The 18398-nt window shown below is 49.1% G+C and overlaps 1 protein-coding gene across 1 annotated transcript; it reads right to left on the bottom strand.

The window, feature by feature from the left end:
* Positions 1-718: 718 nt before the first annotated feature.
* Positions 719-18156, bottom strand: LOC102507048 (keratin, type II cuticular Hb5). Its single transcript, XM_006192747.3, is given in 10 exon segments — positions 719-4124; positions 4813-4844; positions 7363-7583; positions 10838-10963; positions 11203-11367; positions 12125-12220; positions 13112-13172; positions 14643-14752; positions 14754-14852; positions 17641-18156. Coding segments are annotated over 10 exon segments (1485 nt in total). The 5' UTR covers positions 18064-18156; the 3' UTR covers positions 719-3972.
* Between the last annotated feature and the right edge of the window lie 242 nt (positions 18157-18398).

Below are 18398 nucleotides of genomic sequence, written 5' to 3'. Positions count from 1 at the left end.
CCCAGGTTGGGGCTCCAGAACTTGTCAGGCCTGGGATGGTTGGATGAACTCAGGCAGCTGGTGGAGCAGGAGGTATAGACATCAGCTCCCTTGGATGCACCTCCATTTCCCCATTAGGAGAACAGGTAGGCTGTGAGGATTCCAGGCAGATGGCCCCCTGACAGCCTCCTCTGCTGCCCCATCCCCTGGAGAAGTTAAGGTCTTAGTGCATTCTGATGAATCCTCACTTCAGGCCCAAAGGGCTGTAACTCCACTGGAGGCTGCCAGCCTCTCCTGAGTACTCAGGCTGCTGGCTGACACCAGACAGACCTTCTTCAAGTGTCTTGCCCCTCCCCTTCTCCTCCCACCTCTCAGGGCCTTGAGCACATAGTCATGATCACAATAGGCAAGCGTTCAGTTTAGGGTGCATCATTCAGCCACGGGAAAGGCTAACTCTCAGGGACTGAGAAGGCAGGAGATCAAAATTTGAGCATCAACTCTGCCATGTCTCAGTGAGACGTTGGGCAAGTGACCTTCGTGCTCTGGGCATCAGCCTGGGGACCTGTGAGACGAGACTTCCAGCCCTGCCACCTCCCATGGTACTAGGTTGCTAGAATGAGTCTGTGCTTGGTGAAAACACCTTGATGTTACCAAGGGTCTGGGCCAAGTGTAACTAAAATGCCAAATCGGATACCAGAAAACACAACACCATGCGTTGAAAAGTCAAACCACCAGGAGCTGGAAGGCATCAAGAAACTTTTTAATAAGTAATAATTCATGATTTGTATGCAAAAAGCAGTCAACCAACTCAGCCAGCTCGAGGCGCCATCAGCTTGTCAACATGAAACTATTCCCCCAGCCCTCCTTGCAGCCAACAGCAAAAATGCAGAGCAATTTTTGGTTCAAAGGATTTTGGGACTCCCATGGTCTTCTGCCGAAAAAAGAGCTATGCTCTGCGGAAAGCAAAGGGTACACTCCAAGATATCTGGGGATTAAAGTTTTTATTAGAAAAAAAATTTTTTTAAGGAGAAGTCAAGTGATCTGAAATCGGGAGGTCAGGAACAAGCCACAGAGCAAGAGTCTCAAATAATAAATGAGGCCCATGTGGGTGGGTCCAGAGCTCTTTCCCGGGCGCCCTTTACCTTTGAAATTCCACAAACTCAGCTAAGACCTCCATCAGAGAAAATCAGACCTTCTTCCATATTCTAGTCTTATGCAGACATTCGATGTTCCTCCCCAAATACACAGGATCTCCAAAGGATGAAAACAGATAGATTATAGTGCTTTCAAAAAATCAGGCATGCTTGGGCTTTGGAGTCTTCTCTGTTCCTCTCCAAGGCCACAAGCCCTCCTCCATCACGTCTCAAATCCCCTCTGCTTTGGAGCATCCGCACAAATACTCACTCCTAGGCCACTCCCTCTCCCAGTGCTGTTGTTGCCAACTGTCCCCTGCTTCAGTCTTTGAGATCTCAGGAAATACAAACTGAAGCCGTTACCCACCCAAGCTGAGCATAGTGAGAAATGCAGATTTACCACATGATCAAGGAAATCACCAACTGCATCCTTTTTTGAAATGGACATGGACATGGGGGAACCACCCCTTGTCTGCATACTCTGCTGTTACTCCCTTGGTGCTAGGGGACAGCACAGTGGTAGCCAGGGAAAGGAGTGGGAGGAGGCAGGACTCAGAGGATGAGCCTTTGAGTTAAAAATGGAGGAAACGCCCCCCAAGGCACAAATGTGCATTTCACACCCTCCCACCACCACCATCAGAAAGGAAAGGCAGACCCTCCCCCATTTTCACACCCCCTGACCCCATCCCGGGGTAGCAGGTGCCTGGTGGGACTCCTTCCCCTCTCAGAGCAGATCTGATGCCCTTGGAACCTGATTTTCTCCCTGCTCAAACTTGGCAGTATCCAGACTGAGATGTGCCCAGGATACAGCCCCTGTGGGACCCTTAACGACCAGAAGGCAGAGAAAGACTAGGAGGGCACTATACTCAGAAAGATCTCTGGCCTCCCAGAGTCCCAGGGGGACACATTTTGAAGGCATCAGAAGGCCTGCATTACCAAAGAGAACTACTCAAAGTGTTTTTTTGTCTTGAGATCAAATATGTATTCTTGTGGCAAAATATCTTCTACCCAATTTTTAAAGATTTTAAAAAATTTTTTAAATTTTAAAAAAGATTTTTCAACTTCTTTTTAATTCCAAATAACATAAGGTGGGAAGAGTAGAGCTCTTCTTGTAAAATAAGTGAAAGAAAGTTGTCCACCAGAAACCCCTCGCTCCCCCTCATCACATCTGGGCAAGGAGGGAGGGGGGCGCCCTTGCATCTGAGGGGACTTTGAACTGACTTCCCTGGTGGGACTTCTCGGGGACTGTCAGTTCAGAAATAGGCCGGAGATAGAGTTCCACGGTCAACTGCCCCTGTCCAAGCCATCAGAGGAAGTGCCCTCCAACCAGAAGTCTCAGCTTTAATTCTGGATTCCCAGAATGTGTTAACTGCCCCATAATAAGATCTGTCCAAGGTTCCTGGAGAGCAGAGGCCATGGGGGAGATGTTTCTACAAATGCTTTCAGCAGGTTTGTTTATGTCACATTCCACCTCTTATCTCTGTCAGGCTAGTAAAGTAGGATCTGTTAGAACCCCTCATCCAGGAGCATTCTGATGAGGCAAGATGCTTATTCTGAAGGAACAACTGAGACAAGGCAGCGGAAAGTATATGAACATTGGCATTCTCTAGACCTCAGTTTGGATCTTGGATTGGCTGTGTGATCTTAGGAAAGTGAATTAACGTCTCTGGGCCTTGATTGCCTTATCTGTAAAATGAAGATACTAATACAATAGCTGTGAGCAATGAATGAAACATCAGACACTTAGCTGGTGCTTGTGAACACAGGCTTCCTTCTCCTCTTCTCTGCCTTTGTCCCCACCCACTAGGCATGGGTGGCCCAGACTGGCTCTGACCTCTTGACAAAGTCAGAGGAGAAATGCAAAGAGATGAATCTGATCCTGTGAGAACAGGAGGGAAAGTCACCTCCACGGCCAGAATTACCTGACCTGCACACAAAAACCAGTGACTCTCAAACTTCAGTTCTTAAAGGAATCACCTGGGAGCTTGTTTCAACTCAGATTCATGGGCTCAACCCCTGAATTTTTGATTCAGTAGTTCTGGATGGAGCCCAGCATCTGCATATTTAACAAGCCGCCACCTCAACCCACCCCTCAGGGATCACGATGTAGGTGGTGGTCCACGGACCACACTCAGAGACACTTTGGGTGGGCTGGGAACATAAGGAGGGCGCGGGCATTAACTTGGTTACTAGAAGAGAACCTTTTGCCATGGACATTAAATCACGCACATCATAAGAGAAAAAGAATCCTACAGGAATCACCCAAATACAATAAAATTCCAAACCACCACCACCAAAAACCCAGGAACATTAGCCTCAGCCAATCCTGACATGTGCATAGTTGGGGGGTGCTCTGGGAACATCCAATCTCTTAGATCAAGTGAGGGATCTCCCAGAGTCCCAGTTCCACGTCCCCCGCTGCCCCCTCCACACTAAGGGGACATGCACAGCCCCTTGTCTGAGGCCAAGCGGAGGGTGTACCCACGCACTGCCATCCCCTACCTGGGTCCCCACCCACGGGGCCTAGCACATGGTCGGTACCTAGCAAATGTCTGCTAACCTGAAGTTAGTTGGGGAAAGAAAATAGCTAAGCAGTTTATATCATAAAGCCTTTATATCCTTTCCCCGACAACCAGAGGAGAGAAATCAACAGAGCTGGCAAGCATGCCAAATCCAGGGTTTGCACTCAAAGGGTAAATCGTAACTCCAATGAGAAGGAAACTGGAGAGTTATTTCTGGGTTCCCAGGAAGGGGCAATCCCTACACTGACATTTGAGCCTGAGAGAGAAAAGCTTTCCCCACACCCTACTTTCCACCCTCACCCCCGGCAGACCGCATCCGTCCAGAGTCCCACCCCCCACTATGCAAACCGCACAGATCTCGCACTGGAACAGGCCCCCACTATGGAGGGGGAGCAGAGGGCACTGCTGCTGGTGGCCACGCCACCCAGGCCACGAGGGACGATGGAACCGAGGTCCCCACAGACCACGCCACCTTGGGAACGGCTCACACCTGTAACAAGACACCGGGTCAGAATTCTCTTCCATGCCAGACGTGGTGTGACACAGAATTTTCTTGGCACCAATGATGAACTCTTCTCATGTGCTTAGGGACCCAGCGACATGATTTTCAACTACAGGAAAATCTAAACCCATTGCCGTCTTCCCCTTGAAGGAATGTGGTTAGCAAGTCAGACCTAACTCTACTTGACTAACCTTGAAATGTTGAAATCTTTAGGCAAAAACTGACTGATCACAGGAGAGGAATCATCTAGAAATATGGTTGCTAGAAAGGTGAGGGGAACAGGTAGACACCGAGGGTAGGGGCTGTATACACACTGGATTATTAAAGATGTAGGTTTAAGTGTTGCCTTCCGTGGCCCCAGCTGATCAGAATATACATCTCGTGTTTTTTTCTTACAAAATATGCTACCACTTGAGAAGTATTCTGTGTCTTCTGACTTGGGCTACTTTTTACTCTTGCAGAACCGATCAGTGGGTCAGAATTTGTCACGGGCATAAGCTTAGGCTTCATGGATGTTCCAGAGGGGCCCAAATATTTGGGACCATCCGTTTCTCTCAGCTCCTAGCTCCCTCATTCAGTGCCCTGTGGACAGAGGCTCAGTCACAAATTAGATGCCACCTGATAGTAAGGCCACCGACACCCAGAGAACCACGCCCACACACCCCGCCAAACTTACAGATATTGACAGAGCCCACGCCTTCACACAACCTGTAAGGGAGAGGAGAGTGAGCAGTTAGAACCCAGTTCCTCTGCTCTCCAGGGAGTCCTGTTCTCCTCTGTCCTGGGAGAGGGGGTGGGGAAGAGGAGGGGTGGAGGCTGGTTGCAGAGGGCATCCGTGCTGGCACTGCTCCCTGGGACCCCCAAAGGACAGGGGGATGTTAGGTGGCAGGATCTAAAAGGCCACTTTATGCTCTGTTTGCTTCTCAGCCATGGAAACTTGGGGTACTGAAATGTAGGCGTGGAGTGTGGATGGGGTTACCCTCCCGGTCCCTCTGCTAAAAATTCCAGCAAAGCCAAAGAATAAGTGATGGGAGCAGCTACTGTCTAACTGGGTAGCACCTCTGGGTAGAAAACGGCTTGCCTAGCATCCAAACTGATCCATTTTTAATTGCATGATTTTAAATGCTACCCTAGACATACACTGGGCTTGGTACATTCAGAAGAAGGCTGGAGGATGTGGTGGTTAAGAACCTCGACCTGAGAGCCAGGCCAACCTGGGCTCAGATCCAGCTGAGCCACTTACTAAGTGGGGACCTTGAGCAAGTCACCTAACCTTGCCATGCCTCAGTTTCCTCAGCTAGAAAATGGGGACGATAATGTGGTTTCATAGGATTGTCATAAGCTCTGTGTGTAAAGGGCCTGCAAACAGAGCCTGGCCCGCAGTAAATCCAGTGTAAGGGTTGCTGTTAACACTATAAACATCTCATTAGAATGAGACATTTATACCAGAACTTGCGCTCTTCATAAACTCCCTTTCTGTTCTATGTCTCCCCTTGTCAACTTCCAGCTTCAGTATTTTTCCTCCAGGCAAGCTTTACTCTCATTCATTCTGCCCAACTCAGAGCCCTTCCCCCCTCACACTTCTCAGGGGAAATACGCTTCCTGCTCACCTTGCTGCCACGTGAACCTGGCTTTGCCACAGCCTTGGTACTGTGCCCTTCTGGCAGATGCTAGCCGGTGCCCATCATGGTGCCTGTTAAGCCACAATGCTGGCAGCAGCTGCCTCTGAGTTGAGTGATTATGCCTGCTTTGGTTTTCTTATTTCTGTATTTTCTGCAATAAGCATGACTTGTGTAATCCAATTACACATGTTATATGCAAGAGGACAAGGTCTATTAAAAGGACAATGGCCACCATATGCAAAGCACAAAATGCTAAACCACTTTTTAAAATCTCATATGTCGGGGACAATGCATCATTCATTATATGGTGGAGATATTAACATCCTAATGATTATGATTGTAATGAAAGTTAAGTTTCACGGTGCAAATGCCAAGTGCCTCACTGAATGTTGGTGAGCAGGTTAGGGGCTTATGAGTGCAAAGGGGGAGACAGCTCTGGTGGCTTCACCCAAAGGCCTGCAGAAATGGACAAAGCAAAGTTCACCTGCTTTGGTCAGGCACAGTCAGCTGCCTCGGGAACTGCTCTTGTCAGATTTCTATCACTAACCAGGTTAATAGGGAGCCTCTCCATGAGCGTAGTGCTGCCTGGCCATCCTGGGTAGAGATATTCTTATTCTGATAATAACCTGTTCCTCCTTGCACTTACTATGTTCCATTAACTCATTAAATCCTTGCAACAGCCTGAAGTGGTGAATTTTAGGATTATCTGTTTTACAGATTAGGATACTGAGGCATAGAGGTTCGAAGCTACTAAGTGTCCAGCTGGGGTTTGAACCCAAGGTGCTCTGGCTCACAGCCCGTGACCTTAACCTCTATAGTCTACTCCCCGTCTAGTCTGCTCCCCCTCCCCTGTGGGACCCAGCTCAGAGGCAACAATGAGCAGCCACCTCAAGGCCAGACAGAGGCCCATGTACCGTGCGCATTGCTCCCTCCCATGCCAACTTCACCCGGCCCCGATTCTTGGCTCAAACTCTCAGTGCAGTCTGAAATGTCCTGTCCTTTTCCCGCCCCCTCAACTCTTCCACCTCTTCCCCTGAGAAGCCTCTGACAGCCTTCCTGGGACACTACGCCCAGTCACCTGGAGGATGGATTCGTGTCTGCCCCTGTCTTCCCTGCTGGGCAAGGATGCTGTGCTGTTCCTTTCTGTTCGCTGGTCCTGAACATCAGGCTATCCAGGTTGATAGGATCCCTTGTCTGTTTATCCCAAATCAAATGGCTTTAATGAATTTTCTGAACGATTCCAGCTTTCACAACCCACCGAGATGGGAATGTAGAAATAACCCCTCAGCCACCAGGTAAAGTAGCTGCCTTGGAATGAACTTCAGGTGCCGCTGGAGGGGCAGTGCAGGAGGAGAGAGATCACTGGAGTGCTAGCCAGCAGGCTGGCGTCATTCTAGCTTACCCACCAAATAGATGCGATTTTGGATAAGCTCTTCCCCTCTCTGAGCCTCAGTTTTCCTATCTGAGAAGTGGGGAAAGGCTGGACTCCAAGACCTCTAGAGTCTTTCCCAGTTTGAACGCTCTCTGCCTGGAGATGAGAGTCAGGGAGGCTGCTATTCTAGCCCCGAGTGGAGATGTGAAGTGACTCTAAGCCCCGTCCTCACCGGCTCTCCTCGCCCTCCAGCAGCTTGCGGTAGGTGGCGATCTCCACGTCCAGGCCCAGCTTGGAGTTCATCACCTCCTGGTACTCCCTGAGCAGGCAGGCCATGTCCTGCTTGGCCTTCTGCAGGGCTTCCTCCAGCCCCGCCAGCTTGCAGTGGGCATCATTCAGGGCCGCCTTGCCCTGCTGCTCCGCCTGGGCCACAGCGGCCTCCAGCTTGCAGCGCTGCGGGGCAGAGAGGAGGGAAGGAGCTTGAGAAGGGCGCAGGCTATGGGAACCCTCAGGGGTCTCCCGTGGCCTTGGTCATCCTAGTTCACCTCTGTTCAAAATGGTCAACTTCTAAAATAACTAGAAGGGGAACTCACAGCCATCCTGGAGCGTTCTTCCTTCCTTTTTGTAACCAATTTTATTGCAAAACTCAAGTCCATGGTGAGCCATACGAGGAAGGGAATGTTAGCACTAGAACAGGACTAATGCTAATATAATTTATGATATTATCACATATTTTTATACTGTTGTTAGTTTACAAGGCACTTTCACAGGTGTTGTCTTGTTTGACCTTGAAGTTACTCTTGAGTGCATCAGAACAAACATTGTTATTCCTATTATGCAGATGAAGAAATTGTGACTCAGAGAGGCTGTGACTTGCCCTGAGCTACCCGGTCAATTAATGCCAAGCCCAGTGGTTTTCAGAGGCCTCTGTACGGGGCCTCATTCTTTGGCCTGCAGGGGTCAGCATGCTGAGGGATGTTGCCTTTACAGCACCCACACACTAACACAGCTCCTCCTCTCTTCCCAACCTAAGAAAGTGTAAGGGACTCCTACGACTAAATAGAAAAATTAATAAAAATAAATTAACCCAATTTTTAAAAAGGGTTAAGGACTTCAATAGACATTTCTCCAGAGAAGACATATAAGTGGCTAACAGGTATGTGAAAAAAATGTTCAACACTGCTAATCATAAGGAAATGCAAATTAAAACCACAATGAAAATCACCGCACATCTGTCAGGTTGGCTAAAATTTAAAGAAAAAAGAAAAACAGAGAGAGAGAGAGAGACAACATGCATTATCAAAGCTGTGAGAAATTGAGCCCCTGGCACACTGTTGGCGGGAATGCAAAATGGTGCAGCTGCTATGGAAAACCAGCGTGAAGATTCCTAAAAAACTTAAAAAATTGAACTACCATATGATCCTGCAATCCCACTTCTGAGTATTTATCCAAAAGAATTGAAAGCAGGATCTTAAAGAGATACAGCACTCACATATTCGTTGTAGCACTATTCACAATAGCCAAGATATGGAAACAACTTAAATGTCCATCAACGGATGGATAAAGAAATCGTAGCATATGTATACAACGGAATACTATTCAGCCTTAAAAAAGAAGGAAATTTTGCAATATGTGACAACATGGATGAACCTTGAGGATATTATGCTAAATGTAATAAGCCAGACACAGAAAGACAAACACTGCATGACTCTGCTTATATGACGTATATAAAATAGTCAAATTCATAGAATCAAAGAGTGGAATGGTGATTGCCAGGGGCTGGGAGGAGGAAATAGGGGATTACTAATCAATGGGCATAACATTTCGGCTAAGCAGGATGAATAAGCTCAGAGAGTCACCGTGAAACACTGCCTAGAGTCAACAATAACGTATAGTACAGTTAAAACTTTGTTAAAAGGGTAAATCTCATGTTAAGTGTTCTCACTACAATAAAATAAGTATTTTTAAAAAGCATATCAGAATGCAAGGATAACTTCTAATTTTCTCCAATTTTACTTCTAGAAAAGAAACCATTCTCATGTTCCATTACTTCAGTTCTTCGTAATAACAAATTACTTCGTAACACATCTCGCACAGTAGCTGAGAACAGCTACACAGAGAGGAGAGGACAGAATTTGAGCCAGGGGGGATGTGGGAACTCAGTGTTATGATAGAGGTTGTACCACAAACCAGTGGATAAAGGATGGATTATATAATACATTTTCTTATTATATGGAGACAATTTAATTAAACCCTACTCCCTGTATATACAAAAAAATAAAGCTCAGATGAGTTTAAAGACCTAAATGTGAAATGTAAAACTACAAAACTAGTAGAAGACAAAAGTGTACGAGGAGACCTCTATGGCCTCAAACGTTCATAAGTCTTAGCCATTAAGGTAAGAACTGATGGATTTGGCCACATGCAGGTTAAAGATTTCTGTTCAATAAATGAAACCAGAGCAAAGCAAACAGACAAGTGACAGACTGAGAGAAGATTAATTGCAACATGTATAATTGATTAAAAAGTTATAATCTAGATAGAACGGACAAGGGAATACTTACTGCAAATCACCAAGAAAAAAACAGAAATTACAGTAGCAAAATTGGCAGATAATATGAACAGGCAATTCTTAGAAAGGGAAATGCAAATGAGTAGTAAGTGAATGAGGAGACATTTGTTATAGTTAAGCCGGAAATGAAAATTAAAGTAACAGTTAGATGCTGCTGGCACCTATTAGATCCACAAGGGCTCAAAAGTCTGATAATAAATTAGCAAGTGCAGGAGCAGAAGCCCTCAGTTGCCAATAATGGGAGCACACACTGGCACGGTACTCCGAGGGTACTTATGGAAAGTAAATAAGTGACTATCTTACAACTCAACAGTTCCATTTCTTGCTTTATACCTTCAAAACGTCTCTCATGCAGGTGCACGTGGAAATATACATAAAAATATATTAAAATGTTCATGCGACAACTGTTGTAGTAGCAAAGTCTTGGAGGCAACCTCAGTAAATATCCATCAATAGGGGAACGGATAGGAAACCATGGTTTATGAGTATTACAGAAGTCAATACAACAGAAATCATGAAACAGACCATCCATAGTGATACGCATGGATTTTAAAGACTTCCAGCTGGCAAAGGAAAGAATCAGAATGAGATGAGATTTATGGCATAATATCATTATGTAAACTTAAGACACTAAAAAGTTTATGCGAAGTTTATACATACGAAGTGTGTGTGTGTGTGTGTGTGTGTGTGTGTGTATGAAAGAGGGACTATATTAAGTACATGAGAATGAGTGCTGGGATGGAGGGGAATGGAATTGAAGACAAAAGACAGTTTTAAATGAGGGACATGCAGATGTTGTTAGTGTGCCCTTGAACAGAGTGGCGTGTGACTAGTTCAGGTCTGTGCACCTCAAGTCCAACAAGAGAGGTGGGGAAAGAGAGAGAAAGCAGGACACAAACAGAACATCAGACCATAAGGTCTAAAGTGTGTTTAGAGGAGAAAAAGGGTGAAGGGATACAGAGGGAATGAGAGCAGTATTCAGAGAAGGTAGACAGACCAATTTGCTCCCTAAATGTCTTGAGCACTTTAACTACCTAGATGCAAGTAGTTAAAATACAAGCCTCTCCAAAGACAGCAGGAGCCCCTCAAGGCAGGAGGAAAGCAGAAAGAGGACCAGAAGCAGCAGCCAGCCGACCTGCTGCTTGGCGTTCTCCACCTCAGCCGTCAGCCTCTGGATCATTCGGTTCAGCTCGTTGATCTCCTCCTTGGTTCTGCGGAGGCTCTCGCCCTGCTGCGTCACTGTGGCCCTCATCTCCTCGCACTGCGGGGTGGTAGACAGACATGCAGAAACCGCCCATGATAGCAAGGTGGCTGGAGAGGGTGCTGGGATGTCGCTAAGGAGAGCCAGCCCCCTGTTCTTTTGGGATAGTCCCACCTCCTGCCCCTGCTCTGCTCGGACCTCCACCGTAGCCCCTCTGAGCACAGGGGTGCATTGCCGGGGGAAGCTCCAGGTTCCGGAGATCCTCTCTGCCCAGTGGGCAACCCGGCCCTCCAGCTCACCTTGGTTTGGTACCAGGACTCGGCTTCGGCCCGGCTGCGGCTGGCCACGTCATCATACTGAGCCTTGATCTCGGCCACAACCGAGTCCATGTTGAGCTCCCGGCTATTGTCCATCTTGACCACCACCGAGGTGTCAGAGATTTGTGACTGAAGGAGGCAGATTTCCTGTAGGAGACAACACCCAGTGTCCTCAGCTCCAAACCCCCTCCAATTCCCGTCTCTGCGGGGATACCAAAAATCAGTCCTAACTCTGACTTCAGGAAGTGAATTACCAAAACTACAGGCAAGGCAGGAAATTTTTTTAAAGTGTCACTTTAAGAAGAAGAGTCTAGAATTTGAACCATGATCTGAAGGCAATAAATACGGTAGAATTCCAGTAGTGCCTGGATCAACAGAGATAGATTTCTATGGACAGAGACAAACTGGGTCACTCCACTTGGGGTCTGAACCATCCAGATCAGCTGTGACTATTTATAAATCCAATCCACCAAATAACAGATAGGTTTAGAGTCTTGGGTTTTCTAATTGGGTTTTCACCTGAATTAATAAGCTATGATTTATATATAGATATAGATATATAGATATATATTAGGCTATTTACTACTGCAGGATCCCTAATTCTGGAGGAATCAGAATATATCATATATACACCTATATCTGTACTGTCAAATCTCCACTTTCTATTAATAGGCAATGAATCAGAGTCAAATCATTATAAAGGAAGAGCATCACCCATTTCCATTTTAAAAGGATATCTGAACAAGAGAAAAATCTCCTCTGGTCACAAAAGGAAAAGATGTGGGGGCCCTCAAAGACTAAGAAATGCACAACGCTTCCTAGAACCAAGGAACCAGAGCTGAAAACCAAGGACAACCCTCCTCTGCCCCTTCCCCCACCTGCTGTGAGATGGGGAGAGACTCACCTCATTGTAGAGGGACTGCAAGAAGCCCGTCTCCTCCTTCAGGGTCTCCACATTGGCCTCCAGATCGGCCTTGCGCAGGTAGGCACAGTCAATGTCCTAGTGGAGACACACAGGAGAGTGGGGCACAGGGGCGACTGGCGTCCCCGGACCTCTGCATTCTGTCGGGGGCCCTGAGGCCATCTCCTGGCCCACCCCTCTCCCACCACATAAGCATCAGTGGGACCACCTGGGATAGGAAGTGGAGAGAAGTCTGACCCCTACAGACTTCTTTCCGATTCCTCCAGAATTAGGGATCCTACAAAATTAAGTAGCCTAATAAGACAGTCCAAAATGTCAGGTTGCTGTTGCTAAGCCAAACTGGCCCACAGAGTGTGACCGTGTGGTGGCCACAGAGCCGGCGGAGGGAGTGGGGGGGGGGGGCACCTCCCCAGCAGGTGGTCCTTGGTGCCCAGGTCAGGCACCACCCAACACCCAAGCAGCTGACTCTCCTGCCTGAGACCAAGGTCACACCTCTCCTGGCAGATTTTCTACCAGCCCTCTCTCCATTCCGTGATCACTAACAATTAAGGTGTCTGGTAAGCACAGTATTTTTTAAAGAGCATTAGCATGCACTTCAACACACCCATCTGAAACCAAAGGGAAATCATTAGCAGTTTTTTCCTCTGATTTTTTCATCGTCGGCACTTGCACTGAATGAGGGCCATAGTTCACAGTCACTAGCAAGTTGAGATCCAATACCACTCGATTCTGGGAGGTAACGTCCACAAGAAAGTGAAACTGATTGGAAGGTGACCATTTCAGCAAATTAGGGAGTTTACAAAAAGCCAAATAGCAGCATGATGAGGTCTCTTTTTAAGAAGCCTCCCTCTGCAAGGGGACTGGAGGGCCTGGCCACCACAACTGGACTGACACGAACTCGGTAAGATGCCCAGTCTCAGAGTACCCAGAAAGATTTACTTCCTCCCCTGTGTGAAAAAAGCCACTCACCTTCTTCAGCACCACAAACTCACTCTCAGCCGTGGCCTTGAGAGCCACCTCTTCTTCATACCTGAGGAGAGAGAGGATAGGTGGAGAGGCCCCCGGGAATGAGGGTCTTGGGCTGGCCAGCCAAGTCCTAAGTTTTCAAGGCTCCTGGGTCTTGCCCTCAAATTTCTGTGTGTCTTAAGAAAAGAGGCTTAGCCTCTCTGGACTTCTGTTTCTCAGCCACAAAGAACCCACCAAAACAACACTGATTATGGAGTCCAGGTTTCTGGTTTCTGGTCCAAACTTAGGCTGAAGTCTCTGCAAAACTTCTTCATTTAATCTGGCTACATCCTGGGTTAACCTGCCTGGTGTGCGGTCAGGCACTCAGTAAATATATTTGTGAGGTGAATGAAAGACAGATACTCCAAGGGACCTTTCAACCCTAAAACTACAAAATGTAGAGCTCCGTGAGGCCACTCCATGACATTCCCTCCCCTCTCTCCCAACATCCAAAGCCTTGAAGTCATGGAAGCCACCCATCACGCCTGGACTGCTGGGGGCACTTCCACAGCCCTCCTCCACCAGCCGGGCCCGTTCTCTTGCTCTTGCCTGTGAGGTCTTGTCCCTGGAGCAGCCCCGCCCCAGCATGACAAGGAGGACCAGGGTTTCCAGAGCATGGTTTCCACAACTTTTTAATAACAAGGTAATTGGGGCTACTATAAACTCTGAGCTCTATAATTACCGGCCCTCACACCCCCAGAGTAGGAGACGGACCTTGACGCCTGCAAACAAAATTGTGTCTGCATTTGCATCCCCCCGGGGGAAGTGAAACCCCATTGTTGGGTCCATCTGGATGTTAAAATCTGCTTTTCCAAGACCAGAATACAATTTCTTCCAAGTAGAATTACCAGGACTGATTACATCAAAATCACCCTTCATTCTGTGCACACCTACCAGGTAAAGGAGGAGTTACTAGTGAACCAGCGAGTTTAAACTAGGTAACAGCCAGGCTAAACAAGCCAAGTTAAAACAAAGATTTCCATGGGCCTTTGAATTACAGAGCCTTGCAGAACAAGAGCCCAGTGATTTATCTGCAGAGCAAATGAAAGAATTCTCGAAGTTGACCAGATACCTTGAATGGCATCAGCCAGATCATCTTCAAGATATCTCCCCAGGGACATCTCCTCGCCTGCCCATCCTAGTGCTGACTGCTTTCAAGTTCTACTCTACAGCCCTGCTCATCTCCATCTTTCTGCTTCATTTGTTCCTCTCTCTTCATCCCTGGGTCAGTCAGTGCCCTAGATGTGTGACCCGCCTCTCGCAGAATGTAAGTTCTTCCCTGCAAATCTTTCCCCAGGTTCCCAGAATGAGGCTGCAAGAGCTGGGAGCTGAGACAAGATGAAGCAGGCTGATAAAGCTGAACCGTCTTGTAGGTAGCCTGGGATGACCCTGAATTTCAAAAAAGTCCATCTCCATCTCCATCTCCGGAAAGTTGTGTGAACCCAGCCAAGACCCACCCCACACCCATAACCACTCCTGGCCTGGCCACACTCACTTCTTTTTGTAGCCCTCCAGCACCTCCTGCACGTGGTTGAGCTCCGAGGCCAGCCTCCCGCTGTCGGCCTCCACGCACTCGGCCTCCCGCCGCAGCGTCTGGATGTAGCCAGTCGAACAGCGGCTCCAGGTTGCTCTGGCAGCACTCGCGGTTCTGGTAGAACTGCAGCTTGGTCTCCAGCAGCTTGTTCTGCTGCTCCAGGAAGCGCACCTGCCACCCAGGGTAGGAGAAAGAGACTCAGGAGTAGCCCGGGGAGGTGCTCAGTCCCCCAGAGCTCTCGCTGCCCTTGGAGATGACTTTTGATCTTCAGCAGCCCGTGATCTTCCCCCAAGAAGCCAAATTATTTGGCCAAGTCAGAAAATTCAGGTCACAGTTGTTCTCCAAAGAACTTCCCCTCATCCCATCCCATTTCCCAGGAAGAGGACGCAATTTATTTGTGATTTATTTATTCTGCACAGAATGCTGTAACATCTGTTCCTGCAAAAAATATCCCAGACCATGTGTGATAGGCTGAAAATGGCCCTTCAAAGATGTCCATATCCCAATCCCTGAAACCTGTGAATATGTCACGGTACCTGGCAAAAAGGACCTTGCCGGTGGAATTAAGGTTATGGACCCAAAGATCAGGAGATTATCCTGAATTACCCAGGTGGCCCCACCGTAGCCACATGGGCCTTTTAAAGTGGAATAGAAGACAGAAGAGTGAAAGATGCTGGGAAGCAGGACTAGAGGAGGGATTTGAAACCTGAGACAGCGCTGAACCACTAGCACCTTTGAAGATGGAGGGAGAAGGGGCCGTGAGGCAAGGAATGCAGTGGCCTCCAGAAGCAGAGGCCAACCCCTGGCAGCCAGCCAGCAAGGAAACAGAGACACCAGTCCTCCAGTCACATGGAACTCAATTCTGTCCAAAGCCTTCATGCCCCTGCAAGTAGGTCTCCCCTAGGGCTTCCGAAGGAAATGCAGCCCTGCTGACACCTTAATTTCAGCCTCATGAGATAATATATTTGGGTTGTTTTAAACTGCCAAGTTTGGGAGCATTTTTATGGCAGTGATTTTAACATGCACCCGCCATGACTCTTCCTCACTCTCACCCTGGGGAGAGGAAGCCCTGGAGGGGGACTCTGGACCAGGAATTTGGAGATTTCTCATTGCCTAACTCTGCCACTCACCAGTCCACTGGGCCTCTATCTGTCTGAGCCTCACTGTAAACTGAGGCAGTGAGAATACGTCGGCAATGGAACGCTGGCAGCCCCCTAGGCCCTATCTGGCCCACCGGCATGTTTTATTTGGCCTGCACACTGTTTTATAAAAATTTGATTCATTGCCAATATTTAATAAGTGAGTGATTTCAGGCAAGAATCTGGATTTCCCTGACCCAGACAGACCAGCAGGTTGGGCAACAGTTGGGCCGGTATGTGGAGGTGAGTCTCAGCAGCGCCACCTCTCGGCAGGCAGGCCTCTCCGCTTGGCTGCATTGGCAGCACGCAGTTGCCAGCCCGAAAGTAGGCAGTCTTCTCTCAAGCCCTAAATTTCTGGTATAGAACAGCTCTCAACTGCCTGTGCTTGTGGAAAAAGGAATCAAAACCCTTATTATTGAAAAGGCATTGTCCTTGGGCTTCCAAACCCTCTGGCTCACCTGCTTCTGCACGCTTGAACCCACCACAGCAACGTGGTTTGCAACCTGGAGTTCATCCTAAAGGAAGGACGCTGGAACAAGGTGGGCGGCTGTCTGCACCCCTAGGGGAAGAAAAGCCAGCCGGTGTAGCGGATGTGAGTCTCTCTCCAGACTGGAAATGACCCCTCACAACAGAGGGGGCGGGCGGCATCCCTGGTGATGCCCAAAAGGCCACGTGCAACGACTCCTTCAAGTCTGCATGCTCAGGGCCCTCACCATGCTGTTGAGCAAATTAGAAACAGATGCCGCCTCCAGGTAGATGCAGCCCCCCTGCCAGGGCACACAGCCCAGTGAGCAGAGCATGGGCTGGATTTCAACCTCCCCCGTCCCTTGGTAGGTGTCCCTGTGTAATGAATGATGCACGTGATCCTAAGCCCAGCATCATTTTGCCGATGGAAGGGAAGAGTGGATTGGACAGCAAGCAGCATGTTAGGAGGGATGTCCAGCGCCTTGGCTTGCCAGGTGTGCCTATTCCCGCTGGTGATGTTTGTCTGGGAACAAAGCTTCCACCACCCCCACCCCCGTCACCCTGGTGTGTGCCTTATTATGAAGTTCCTGGGTGGGGATGTGCACACCGTTTAGCTCTGGGAGGTGAGCCCTTCCTCCAGTGGACCTCGGTGGCTGTCTTGCCCCAGAGATCAGACTGCGGGCTCTCAGGAGGGCCATCACTGGGTCAGAGGAAGCCAGGGCTAGGTACCCCACCAGAAGGCAGGCTCAGAGACTGCAACATCAGAAAAGTGCAGTTCGACAGCCCCTCCACGACGCTCTTCTTAAGTTTCTCATCTTGTGGTCTTTAATCCGTGTAAATGTTGAGTTGGGGGAGGGCATCTGGGCCAGAAGTCCTGGAAATTCTCAGCCTTTCCCATGACATCCCCCAGCCAGGGAGGAACAGGACAGGAGCTTCTGGCTCCTCCTTATTCCAGCTACCCTGTCCACACATGGGGACACTGAGGGTGGCAGCATCTCCTCCAGGAGGGGTCAGACACCAGCCTAAGCAGAGATGCCCATCCTACCCACCTCCCTCACTGCGTGATGGCTGAGATCCAGGAGATGGGGCCATAGACACACACTGCACTCTTGCTGGGCTGGGTAAGCCTCAGCAATAAATCTTCCTGTTCTGTCTGGTGGTTTCACATCCAGCACTACTTTTGAGTCTCATGGCAACATTTGAAAACCATGCCCCTGATTCAGCCATGTTCCCAGGGCCACGTGCTAATTGGTAGCCAGGCGGGACTCCAAGAATCTGAACCCAGCTCATCACTGGGTTCCAAGTCCCTTGCCCCTTCCTAAGCCACAGCCCCAGGGAACAACCCAGAGACCCACCTTGTCGATGAAGGCGGCGAACCTGTTGTTGAGGCTCTTGATCTGCTCCTTCTCCTCGTGCTTCACGCACTGCGCGTTGGGGTCGATCTCCAGGTTGAGGGGCGCCAGGAGGCTCTCGTTGACCGACACGGTGGTGATGCAGGGTGGTCTGGGGCCACAGAGGCCCCCTGCCCGGTAGCCAAAGCTGCTCCCACTGAGGAGGGGCCGCACACAACTCACCGCGATTCGCGGGGACCCCGTCGCACACAGGCTCCGGCTGCCAAAGCCCCCGAGATGCCTGTAGCCTGGTCGCCCAGGACTGACCCTGAGGAAAGCCAGGCCACTGGCAAAGCTGTGACCCCCAGGCTTGGGCACAACGGCCGAGCAGGAGCTGAAGTTCTGGACCCCATAGCCGGAGCTGACACGGTAGGAACGGCTCGCCATGGCTCAGCTCAGCAGACCAGTGCCCGGGAACGCAGATGTGGGAAGACCAAAGGACACCGGGGCCCACGTCGGAGATCGCTAACACGCCTGCCTTTTATCAGGCAGATGATAGGCCTGCCCGACAACATAAAAGGCAGGAGAAAGTTATTAGTGCCATTTATGAGCGTGGGAATCTCCCGCAAGGCAGGCAGTGAGGAAAGCTGGAACTTGCCTCCTTTAATAGGCGTAATGAGGAGACCCCCACATCACAATAAACCTGCCCCTGCCCTCTCAACCCCACAGGCCTAGACACATCTGCGGAGCCCCTGATTCCCCCACAGCCCCGTGAGCAGACC

The sequence above is a fragment of the Camelus ferus genome, chromosome 12 (genome assembly GCF_009834535.1).
Source record: "Camelus ferus isolate YT-003-E chromosome 12, BCGSAC_Cfer_1.0, whole genome shotgun sequence".
Lineage (NCBI taxonomy): Eukaryota > Metazoa > Chordata > Mammalia > Artiodactyla > Camelidae > Camelus > Camelus ferus.
Note: the sequence above shows the minus strand (reverse complement) of the source record. Positions and strands in the feature narration are given on the sequence as shown.